The 12,669-nt window shown below is 42.6% G+C and overlaps 1 protein-coding gene across 1 annotated transcript in view; it reads left to right on the top strand.

Moving 5' to 3' along the window:
- Positions 1-12,669, top strand: part of ABCC9 (ATP binding cassette subfamily C member 9) — a 343,621-nt gene that overhangs the window by 289,553 nt on the left and 41,399 nt on the right. The window contains 2 exon segments of the mRNA XM_033952235.1: positions 1,860-1,962; positions 7,516-7,617. Coding sequence (XP_033808126.1) covers positions 1,860-1,962; positions 7,516-7,617 — 205 coding nt within the window.

Below are 12,669 nucleotides of genomic sequence, written 5' to 3'. Positions count from 1 at the left end.
GCATCAGATGTAACTAGGTACAAGTAGTAAAAATTGGTGAAATTATTACATCAATAAAAGTAACAAATGTTATCCTATACTTCTTTAAAAGTAAAAGTTAAAAAAAACCTTTTTTACTTAAATTCAGTAATTAATTACATTTACTTACCCCTCCTTTTACAAAACCATAGCACTGTTTTTAGCGCCAGCCCTGGCGGTAACAGAGCCAACGCTCATAGAATTCCTATGAACATCAGAGCTGATGCCGTCTCGGCTGGGGGGTGGGGATTATTTACTTAACAACACTGCATGTAGCAAGTGCTAATGTCCTGTGGCCACACCCTTTCTGCTCCCATCATCTATCTGGATCCCACCTCTACCTAATCTAAGCAGCTAGTGCAGGATTTTTACTATTCTGACTGGTTGGGTCAAGGGTCCAAAGCTTTTCAGCGGACTGCGTCCTAGAGGTTTTTATGTGATTTGCCAAGTTTTAATATTAATAAAGTCCAAAAGGGCCGCCGCGTAAGCGGACTGCTGGGCATGATGGACCACTGGTCTGACCCAGCAGTGGCATCTCTTATGTTCTCAGGAACATAATTTCTCCACATTGTTTTTTGTTTCTTTTAGTGTGTGGTAGCCATTAGTTTAAGTCCATGCTAGGGGGGTACTACACACTAACATCAATGCTAGCTTCTTAGTGAGCTTTATTAAATGGGACCATGTGCATCCTGAATTCTCTTATCTTAAATGGCTTGGTAATTGATCACACCATTGAAGTAAATTGAAAAAAAAAAAAAAAATTTAATTAAGAGTTCCTCACGGAACTCAGAATGGAGCCTAGCAATGCCTGTCCAGGTGCCCTCGAAGCCTAATGATGCCTATCTGAAAAGTAGGCATGGTAAAGGGCAGAGAATAGAAATGGTTAACTCAGGCGTTGCTGGGCACGATTCTATGAGCTGCGCCTAGCAGTTGATTGACAACTGCACAGAGTGGTACCTGCAATGTAGATGTATTTAGGGCTAGATTCTCTAAAGGGTGCCTACAGTTAGGCACCTAACTCCCCCCCCCCTCATTTAAAAAAACCGCAAAAGCGGGTTTTAGCACAGGCCGGTGCGCTGAATGTTCTGCGCTTCTTCCAATGCTCTTATAGAGTTCATATGAGCTTCGGGAGCAGCACAGAACATTCAGCGTGCCGGCCTGTGCTAAAAAATGCTTTTGTGGTTTTGTAGAAGGGAGGGTTAAAAGATAAAATCCCCTTAATAGCTTCAATAATTGAAAAAAAAAAATAAAAAAAAAATGAATTGGGCGATAGGCGTCTACCCAATTCTAAATAAGGTAGGCACCTATCGCATGGTACTTAGTGGTGCCCAACACCTAAGTGGGCATTTTTATGGGCGGAATGTGACTTAGGCGCTGCTAAGCGCAATTCTTCAAAAACTTAGGGCCTTGAAAAGTAGGCCATTAAAACCCTGACCTGCATTTCTGGTGCTTATGTTTTTATGTAGACACCACTAGACGCGATTTTGTAAATGGCACGTAAGTGTGATTGACACATGGTTGGCACCATTTTTCTAGGTGCCGGATGATTTAGGCGCCATTTGCAGAATCCGGGCCTAAGTGAATAGGCCCTGAAGAGAATATTAGAAACATTTTACAGCTGGTACCTTTTTTAAAAAAAATATTATTAAATTGACTACTTTTGAGAGTTATGCTGTCCACAGCAGGATACTTAAAAAAACTGTCACTTATAAGCTTTGATTAATTTTATTTCTTGTATCTAATCTTTAAACTTTAAAATACCTAAATCAAATATAACATCGTGAATTTGTCATTCCTGTTTTCCTAATCTGTGAATTATAACATTTGTTATTTGTCTTCAGGCATGAAGCCAGGTTTCAGCAACGCATGTTGGAACTGACAGACACTAACAATATTGCCTACTTGTTTTTGTCTGCTGCAAACAGATGGCTTGAAGTCAGAACGGTATGTCCAGTTTAGGCACTCCCATAATTTTGAAACTGAAAACATACAGGCTGCTTCTAAATGTATAAGAATTGCTGAAATATGATTCAGTGCTTTTTAATGTATTCCTGCTTATAATAACTAATATTTATTTCCATTAAATGTGACTAAAGCATATCTTGTAATGAAAATATAAACTTTGACACAGAAGGCATGAGTTCTGTCTTACTTGTGTAACACCTCCTCCAGAATGTTCTCTAGATACAGGGGGGAGGGGCTTGCCTGACATATCCCCTGTGCCAACTTTATTATTCCCCACTTTATATATATATAATAAATAAATATATATATATATATATATATATATATATATATAAATTCATAAGAATAGGAATAACAAAATAAATACACTTGTGAGTTTTTATGGGACGATATTTAAATACTGTGGTGAATATCTGTTTAAAATACCAGTAGTGGAATTTAAATATTCCATATATATTCAAAGCTATGATTTGCATAAGCAATGGTACTGAACATAAATGCTGATCATAGCCGATGTTTGCTTTTTGCAAGTCAAACAAAAACCATTTTTCTATGTGGATAGCAGCTAAATATCACTGCTATCTATCTGTATCACTGGCTAAATTGTCCTGGCTCTACCCTTGATTCATCCTGGGGCTATTCCACTGAAAATGTATAGATAGAGGAGGACTCATCTGTATAGAGGCTCCCACTGTATGGTTAAGTCCTTTAAAATATTAATTCCTTAGATAATCAAAGTGAAGATTTAATTCCCAATGCTGAGGTTCCTATTTAAAAAGGTGTGCTAAGATTTTGCAATTACCTTGTGACAATAGCTACTAAGTTTCCCCCAAAATAAGACATACCCCAAAAATAAGCCCTAGTTGCCAGCAGCAGCGCTTCCTGCCGTGCCCCCCCCCGCCGCCGCGCAGCCAAATCCCTGCTGACACTTCCATCTCTCTCTCCCATTAGAATGCCGCCAACTGCGACACTGATATACCTTGCAAATGGCAGCGTCGGCAAAAATCTAATTAGGCTGCTTCGCGGCCTTCTCTTCTCCTACCCGGGCATTCCTCTGCCACATCACTGATGATGTCATCAGCAACGCAGCACATGGAACGCCCGGAGGGAGAAGAAAAGGCCGTGAAGCTGCCTAATTAGATTTTTGCCGACGCTGCCATATGCAAGGTATATCGGTCTTGCGGTCGGCGGAGTTCTAATGGGAGGGTCAGCGGGGATTTGGCTGTGATTGGGGGGATAGAAAGTTGCTGCATAGGGGGATGCGAGGAAAGGAGGGATTGTAGTCGTGCAAGGGTTCTGCTGCACAAGGGATGGGATGGGAGGATGAGAGGGAGGGAAGGCACAAGGGGATGGGTGAGAGGGGAGGAAAGATGCTGCACATGGGGGGGAGGAGGGGAGAAAGGAAAGAGGAAGAATTGGGGTGGAGGAAAGGAGAGATGATAATTGTACATGAAAAAAAGAAGACCTACCCTGAAAATAAGACCTAGTGTGTTTTTTCGGCCCCAAATTAATATAAGACAGTGTCTTATTTTCAGGGAAACTTGTCAATTAATGTGTGGAAACTCCAAAAATTTTGTGTTAATGGTTAAGGCAGTTTTCAGTATTTTGGGGAAGGCCTGCCATACTATTAGGCTCTGATTCTATAAATAACACCTAAATTGTTAGGCGCCTAGGAAAATGGTGCCTACCGCATGTCAATCAAATTTAAGCGCCATTTGTAGAATTGCACCTATCGACGCCTAAATTGAGTTAACATTGGTATATTAGGCCAGGGTTATCCTGGCTTAAAATACCAGCACCTAATGTTTTCCATGCCCAAACTCCGCCCCTAATCATGCCTACTTTTCGTGGTAGGTACCTTGCAGATTTCAGCGCAGAACTTAAATTAATCATTTTTTAATTGGATTTTAATGGTGTTTTTAATTATCACACCAATTTAAAACATTTTAAGTTCCGTGCTGAAATCGGCTAAGCGCCGCTGATCTAGGTGTCAAGTCTTATAAATTGTAATCCGCTTAGAACCGCAAGGCACAAGCGGAATATAAATCACTAATGTAATGTAATGTAATGTAATGTAATTTATAGAATCAGGCCCTTAGTGCTGAACAGAATTTGTTTTTGAAAATGTTTTCACAAACTTTAGTATAGTAAGACTGAATAATTGTACTTCAGTTTCAGGAAAAAAATAATGAACCTTTCAATATGCAATGATAAATTCTGAATTACCATGTTTTCCGTCCCAGACTCATGCCCTCATTCTATAACAGGACCATTTAAGTTAGATGCCAATTGTGTAAGTTGTAGAATATTTTATTTATTGGGATTTATTAACTACCTTTATGAAGAGAGTTACCCAAGGTGGTGAATACAAGTACTATTACAGTAAAGTTAAGTATGCAAGTGCTAGCTACATAACTCAGTGATATTCTGCAATTTATTCACACAACAGCCTTAGGGCTAGAAGCACTAAAGCCTCCGATTGTCTAATGATCGTCGCTAAACCGTTTTGACTGGTTTAGCGACCAATCGTTATTTGCTGCCCCGATGCTCTAAACAGGCTCACCGCATGGTTTTCCGTGAGGTCCTACATTGTCTGATTCTGGCATGCAAATGAGGTCTTTAATATTAAAACCAGGCATCTGATCAATGCCCTAAACTTCCATGCAAGAATCGGGTCAGTAGGACCGATCTAGAAAAGCCGATAGGTCTAGCAGTAACCTGTGAGATTTTTTTCATTTCTTTTTGTATGGACACAGATGTTGTGCCCATAAAAAAATGCCATACTGTACCCCCCCTACGATAACATCCCCACTTTACAACGACCCCGGTACAAAAAAATCGGCAGGAGAGATACCCACTCCCTCCTGCTGCTACCGCGAACCCCTCTCCCCCGTACCAGCCCAATCCCTCCTGCCGTCAAACAGACAACTCCCTACTGAATTAGCAACCCCTCTCCCCCACCAGGACCCCCCCAAACCTTCCCCTCCCTTCCATTTCCCCACTGCACTTCCTAAAAAAAAAATGGCAGGAAAAATGCCCACTTCCTCCTGCCAGCGATTTCTCCCCCCACATCTCCCAAATCTCCCTCGTACCTATTGATGCAGGAGACAGAAGGAAAGATGCCCAGTTCCTCCTATTCACAGGCCTGCTACTCCAAAATGGAAGGGCCTTTCCCTTCCGGGTGCATCCTGGAGAAGGGCTTAATGCTCTGATTGGCTCAGAAGCCTAAGGCCCCTCCCAAACAAGGCCTTAGGCTCTTCCCTCTGTATCCTGGGGAGGAGGGGGAGGTCTTGGCAGGGGGGATGTCATCTGTGCCCATTAAAGAAAAAAAAAAAGGCTTCCTGCCCCAAACAGCTGAGCGGCAGGAGGCTGCTTCGGGACTTCTCCTGCAGCTCAGCTGTTCTGGATTCTCTGCACATGTGTTGAGTCAGTTTTCCAACGACTGGTGGGGCGAGATTAGGGCAGACATCCGACTCAACTCATTTGCATGGGAATCCTTTTGAGCATGGATCGCTGTTTGGAAATCAGCCTGAAAAATGGGTCAACAGCGTCCCGCATGGTCTTACCAACTGTGCTATGTTGATCTAGCTCTTAGTGTTTAAATGCCAGGGGGCATCCACAGGGGAGGAGCAAGGGCATAGCATGGGAGTGTCCATTTACTTGTGCGAATTACAGAATATTATAAATTATGCACTAAACTGGTACATTCAATCAGACACATTTATGCCTGCTATTGACATGACGCAAGTGGTCACACCTAAATGTAGGTGCAAAGATGCGGACTTCCACTAGTATTCTAAAAGAATACTTAAGTACATAACTGGTCTTACAGAATAAACTCACAGCCCACAAAACCTGGACATCTAACTTGTATGACCCTATTATAGAATTGTCCCCAGGGGCCTTCTTTTAGACACCCCAGTGATTTATGGTGAGAGCCTATTCTGTAAGAGTAGCCAGATGCCTGGATTCCATTTTAGAATATTAATACAGCCCAGTGATGGGGCACCTAAAATCTAAAAGTGTCTACACTTATACCATCCAAATACCTGGTGTAACTAAGGGCACATATATATGTAGCAAAGGCACAGGTATCTGACAGTATACTGTAAGGGAGCAATGCCCTTCCAGAACCTATCTAGGAGTTGTCTTTGGTAGATCAATAGTCCCAAGTAGGAGCAGTTCTCTCCTGCTCCCTAGCAGTAGTTCCATTAGACTACTGCTAGATATCACAACAGCAATTTAGGATCTGGCTGAGGCGTAGTTAGGAGCTAAGGAAGAATGCTCCTGCCTGGAGCCACTGTCTACCGAAGATGGTCTCCATGCCTGCCCCAAGTAGGTCTTAGGGCAATGGGGGATGGTATCAGGGTGTGACTAAGGGATCAGGGTTTTGACTGGTGTGCCCCTGCATTTGCAAGTCAGGTTTTACTCTTAGCATATTAATTTTTACTGTTAACATGCAGTAAGTCCAAAACCTTACTGCTAGGGGCCAGCCTTCCATATAAAGGCAATTTTCTCTTATATGGAAGGCTGACTTCTCTTGTAGTGGTACTGCCACAAGACTATTGTTTGGGGTTTGCACTACTATTTTGAAGCCAGAGCTAGAGAGGGCAGGAGCAGAGGGGGACCATTTCTGTCCTGTTCCACTAGACTATGAAGAATCACTTGTGTGTGTGTGGGGGGGGGGGGGGAGGGGAATTGGTAAGTTTTTTCTCAGCTTTCACAACTTGGTGCCCTGTACAGTTGCTTATAAAGAGTATATCTAAATCTGAGCCTGAGTCCTCTAGAAACTGTCTCTTGTTGAAAAACATAATATAAACTGTTGGCATTATTTCTGAAAATAAAAAAACAGACTCCATGAAATCCAAACAAATCAAAACTGAATGGCCTGACTTGGTCACTGCTGGAAAGAGAATTCTGGGCTTGAAGGATCTTTTGTGACTTAGTATAGCAATTCTTCTGTTCTTATAATCTCAGTGGTTGTAAATCAGTGGTCTCAAACTCAAACCCTTTGCAGGGCCACATTTTGAATTTGTAGGTACATGGAGGGCCGCAAAAAAAATAGTTAATGTCTTATTAAAGAATTTAATGTGGACTAGGATACGGTTGAATTAGTTTTCTTATATTATGTTAATTCCTATTTTGGAATTTACATCTTGTATTTTGTATTTTTTTTGTGTTCATTCATGTATGTTTGTTACAGAGATATTGTAATGAATAATCCAATAAATAAAAAAAAAATAAAAAAAAAAAAGAATTAACAAATTTGCATGAGGTAAAACTCTTTATAGTTTATAAATCTTTCCTTTTGACTAAGTATTAATAATAATATTGTCATTTATAGTTAAAGAGACATATGAGCAAGAAACTTTTATTTTACTTTTGTGATTATGATAAACATACGAAGGGCCTCAAAATAGTACCTGGGGGGGCCGCATGTGGACCCCAGGCCGCGAGTTTGAGACCATTGTTGTAAATGAATTTCAGGCTGGTACATCTTAGTTTCATATCTTATCCTTTTTTTAAATGTAGGATTATTTAGGAGCTTGCATTGTCCTCTCTGCAGCAGTCACATCCATTACCAAAGGACTCTCTTCTAGTCTTATGGGCCTGGGACTTACATATGCTTTAACGGTATGTACTTGAATGCAATTACAGTACAGTGCCTTTCTTTACTCGGTTTTCCTGTTTCCGCCAAGGTTTTCAGGATATCCTAATTTAATATACATTAGTTAGATCTAGCAAAGGAGGCAGTGCATGAAAATCTGTCACATGCATTATCATTGTGGGTATCCTGAAAACCTGACTGGCTTGGTGTGCCCCAAGGATGGGTTGAAAACACTGCTCTAACTTTGAAGTAGCCATCAAGAATGGTGTTACTGGTGGGCACATATATGTGGCAAAGGCACGTGTATCTGGCAATATTCTGTAAGAGAGCAGTGCCCTTCCAGGACCTACCCGGGAATTGTCTTTGGTAGATCAGTGGTCCCAAGTAGGAGCAATTCTCTACTGCTCCCTTCTGGGCCTTGGTTGGGATCCAAAATGGCTACCATGATCCATATGTTCAGCATAATTTTATATTAAAATGCATACTTTCTAGACCAGGGGTGCCCACACTTTTTGGGCTTGCGAGCTACTTTTTAAATGACCAAGTCAAAATGATCTACCAACAATAAAATTAAAAAAAAACACAAAGCACACTGTATGCATAGAAAATGTTAATCATCATTCCTATTCCAGGGTTTTTCAAAGAGGTCAAAGCAGATGACTCTAAGCACTATCACCTCAGTAACAACCATACAAAAATAGACAAATATACCCCCTCCCTTTTTACTAAACCACGATAGCAGTTTTTAGCGCAGGGAGCTGCGCTGAATGCCCAGCGCTGCTCTCGACACTCATAGGCTCCCTGCGCTAAAAACCTCTATTGCGGTTTAGTAAAAGGGGACCTTAGTGTAAAATATAGACAGCAGATATAAATTCAGACACATTTTGATCACTAAATTTAAAATAAAATCATTTTCCCTACCTTGTCTGGTGTCATGAGTCTCTGGTTGCACTTTCTTCTTCTGACTGTGCATACAATCTTTCTTCCCTTCTTTTAGCCTGTATGCTTCTTCTCCTCCAGACCTCATTCCTTCCCCCCAACTTTTCCTTCCTCTTCCCTGCCCTTTCTTTCTCTCTGCCTCCCTTTCATTTTTTCTGTTTCTCTTCTTTCCTTCTGTCTCCCTGCCTGCCCTTTTTCTTTCTTTCTCCCTGCCCTCCCCCAAGCCACTGCCACTGCCATTACTATCGGGGACCAGGACCCAAACGCCACCAATAACAGGCCTCAAGCTCTCCCTGCTTCGGCCAACCAGCATTCCTCTCCCCGACGTCAATTCTGCCGTCGGGAAGAGGAAGGCTGATCAGCCCAAGATCGTGATCAACCTATTGGGGGAAATGCTGCCGGGTCCTGCCTTCGCGGAAACAGAAAGTAGGCAGGACCCGGCAGGAACAAGAACAAATGCTTCACTAACCTGTCTCCCGTATTAGCCCGTAGCAAACGCTTGCTTCAGGGCTCTCAACATGTGCGTGCAGGCTTCCCTTCTCCCCCCCCCCTCCCCGGACATAACTTCCGGTTTCGGAGGGAAGAGAAGAGAAGCCTGTACGCACACGTTAGAGCCCGGAGCATAAGTTCGCTAGGGGCTGAAATCTCCAAGCCGTTTTTTTTTTGGGGGGGGTTTAATGTTCAGCAGCGGCAGATGACAGCTGGGCGGACCGCCCAGCTAAAAGGCCCTAGGGAGAACACTGGAGAGGAAGGCTGATCGGCCCGTAGATCAGGACGGCAACACGAGTGCGATCGACTCGAGTTGCCTTCCTGAGCTACTGGTCGATCGCGATCGACGCGTTGGGCACCCCTGTTCTAGACAATTTTGTGCAGAATTTTACCTTAATAGAATAATGTTGACATATGTGAAATTTACAAGTTTCATTCTGTCTCACCCTTCTCAAAGTAATTGCACTTTGTCTTTGAAGAGATTAAACGAACTACCAATCTTTAAAGCTATTATTGAGTCCCTAATTTGGCCCGAAGAGGTGGTATCATGAATCTATAACTAGAGATCAGAGGTTTGCCCAAAGGTGTAAACTAACTATTTATACAAAAAATAAAGCAAATTGGAATCCTTGGGGGAGCTTTCTTGACTGAAGGCCACAATGTCTAAATATGAGGCCAAGCTAGGTGATCTTAAATATGGATCACAGCAAAAATACTTAAGTTTGTTGAGCAGCTGTAATTGTTGCCTGAACAGGAGCTTCTGCACTTTATTGGAGCAGTAGCTGAGTACTGAACTATTGCCAGATACATCTATTGGTCCATTACATATTGAGAGAGCACACAGTTTGGTGCAACCCAACAACAATTTATTGTTTCTATAACGCTACCAGGCGCATGCAGTGCTGCACATTCTACATGTTAGAGACAGTCCCTTCTCAGAAGAGCTTACAATCTAATTATGACAGACAAAAACAGTACAAAAGGGGAGTCGGAGCAAGTGCTCATGTAAGGAATTAGAGGGGGGGGGGATGATGAGGTGGAATCACATAGGACAAAGGGGAGTCTGAACTTGGTGCTCAAGAAGGGAATTGGAGGGGGCTGAAGAGTTGGTAGGGGACCATTGAGGGGATGAGGACAGATATGTTGGTAGGGTTAGGATTTAAACACAGCTTCAAATAGGCGGACTTTCAGTCTGGAGCTTGACTTAACCAACCAGGTAGGTTTTTCAGGCATGCAGGGCAGCGGCAGCAAGATAGAAGGGACTGAGATGGAAGTTGGCAGTAGAGGAGAAAGGAACCTACAGGAGGGACTTGTCCACTGAACAGAGTTTCCGGGGGGGGGGGGGGGAGGGAGGGGGAAGTATAAGGAGCTACATAGCGTCAATAAGAGGAGTTTGAACCCAGTGAACATACTGCCAAACTGAGGGTTGTGAGTGCAGTACAGTCTCGATTATTTGACATAAATAAATGGGACTGACCTGTTGTTGGATAAGTGAAAAATTGCACAATACAGAAAACAATGGTAACTCTTTAAAATGCATGGAAAACATACTTTATTCATAAAGAACAGGCATGGGGTACCTGCATTTAAAATATTGTTTATTAATACTAATCAGTAACAAAAAATAAAAATTGTATAGGACATGATTGAGCTTCTTGTACAGTAAGCAATTTGAGCACAAATACAGAACAGAATACAGTATTCCACAATTCAGTACAGTACAAAACAGCAATTGTACTGAGGCAGTATGAAAAAAAAAATACAGAACCAAGCAAGGGAACCGTACTTACAGTATCTACTGCATATTCAGCCTCACTTGAGTTGTCTTCTACAGCAGGCAATGTGAACAACAGTTGTTCAGACCAAGACTGGAGCCCCATTTCTCCAGGTCCCTATTTTGTCTTCTCCAGTCAATAACAGACATCAAGGCAGCAGAACTGAAACTGGAAACTCTCTGCACTTCAAGTTCACAGGCAAAAACAGGTCTAAGATGAGAATAAGGATAAAGGAAAATGCTGTAAATATAAATGAACAAGCAGGAATAAGTGTACGTATAGTACTGCATAAAACTCATTGTGCACAAGAATCTTTGCAAAAGCACGGTCTCAGATCAAAAATAGTCCCCTGGCAGGAAAAGCAGGCTCTTGGGTCACATAGTGCTACCTTTGCATAACACAGCGTGTCAGGGCCAAACTTTGCTTCCATGCTGAAAAAGCAAGGTCTCACTCAAAACATTTGTAATGTTCACTGTCTTTATCACGTCCTTTACCTTCATCCAATTCTTAAATAAGCATTGTTAGAACACAAGAATAGCCTTACTGGGTCAGACCAAAAGTCCATGAAGCCCAGTAGCCCGTTCTCAGATAACAAATGGTTCCCTCTCTGTAAATATGGGATCTCAGGTCCAACAAGTATTTCACATAGTACTGGAAACAGGAAAAGAAGATGCACACTTTTTAAAAGCAATGAGGAATACATGAAGCAGTATCAGCTGCAAATCATGGTTCCCTTGCAGAGAAGCATGGTCAAACATGGTTTCCTTGCAGTGTGTGAAGCTGGAAACAAGAAGAAAACTATCCAGATATGCCAGAAGGTTGAATTAGTGATGGTTAGATAATTGAGACTGTACTGTATGCTCGGTTTTGCTTATAAGATGACAATTTTGCAACTAAACCATGGAGAGACGTTGCAAGGACTTCAGGGACCAGACGGACTCCATCTGACCAGCAGGGGTAAGCACGTCTTTGGACACCCGACTAGCTCGCCTGCTTCGTAGGGCTTTAAACTAGGTAAGTCGGGGGAGGGTGCCCACTCAGATACAAGTGCAGTAAGGAACGATCCTGACGAGGTGAGTCGAAACTCCGATTCTAAGTCCAAAGTAAGTGCCCCCATTGCAAACAATTCTCTAGGAGTCACACTACCCCAGGTGGGAAACTCCCCACAGGGACTTAGCAATCACGGGGTATGGAGGGCTATGTATGTTAATGCTCACAGTTTAGACAATAAGATTCTAGAATTAGAGAGCGAAATAATGAATGCCGACCTTGACGTGGTGGCAATATCCGAAACTTGGTTCACAGACTCTCATGGGTGGGATATGGCTATACCGGGATACAACTTATTTCGTCAGGACAGAGAGGGAAAGTCAGGGGGAGGGGTGGCACTATACATTAAAGAAGACATCAAAACTACCAGAATCACAGATGTCAAGTACACCGGGGAATCCCTCTGGGTGAACCTGGCCAGAGGCAGGGAAAAATGCCTGTATCTTGGTGTAGTATATAGACCTCCAAGACAACTGGAAGACAAAGACTCCAAATTAATTGAAGACATAGAGAATATCACTCTACGGGGAGATGCTGTTCTGCTAGGGGACTTCAACATGCCTGACGCAGATTGGAACTCACACTCAGCAACAACCAGCGGTAGCAGGCGACTGTTAACATCCATAAAGGGAGCACGACTCAAACAAATGGTATTAGAACCCACTAGGGCCCAGGCAATCCTGGACCTGGTACTCACCAACGGGGATAGCGTCTGGAAGGTTTCGGTAGGAGATACGCTAGCTTCCAGCGATCACAACATGGTGTGGTTCTACCTCAGGAAAGGTTTCCCTAGATCAAACACGAAAACAAAAGTACTCAACTTCT

The sequence above is a fragment of the Geotrypetes seraphini genome, chromosome 7, assembly GCF_902459505.1.
Source record: "Geotrypetes seraphini chromosome 7, aGeoSer1.1, whole genome shotgun sequence".
Classification (NCBI taxonomy): Eukaryota; Metazoa; Chordata; class Amphibia; order Gymnophiona; family Dermophiidae; genus Geotrypetes; species Geotrypetes seraphini.
Note: the sequence above shows the minus strand (reverse complement) of the source record. Positions and strands in the feature narration are given on the sequence as shown.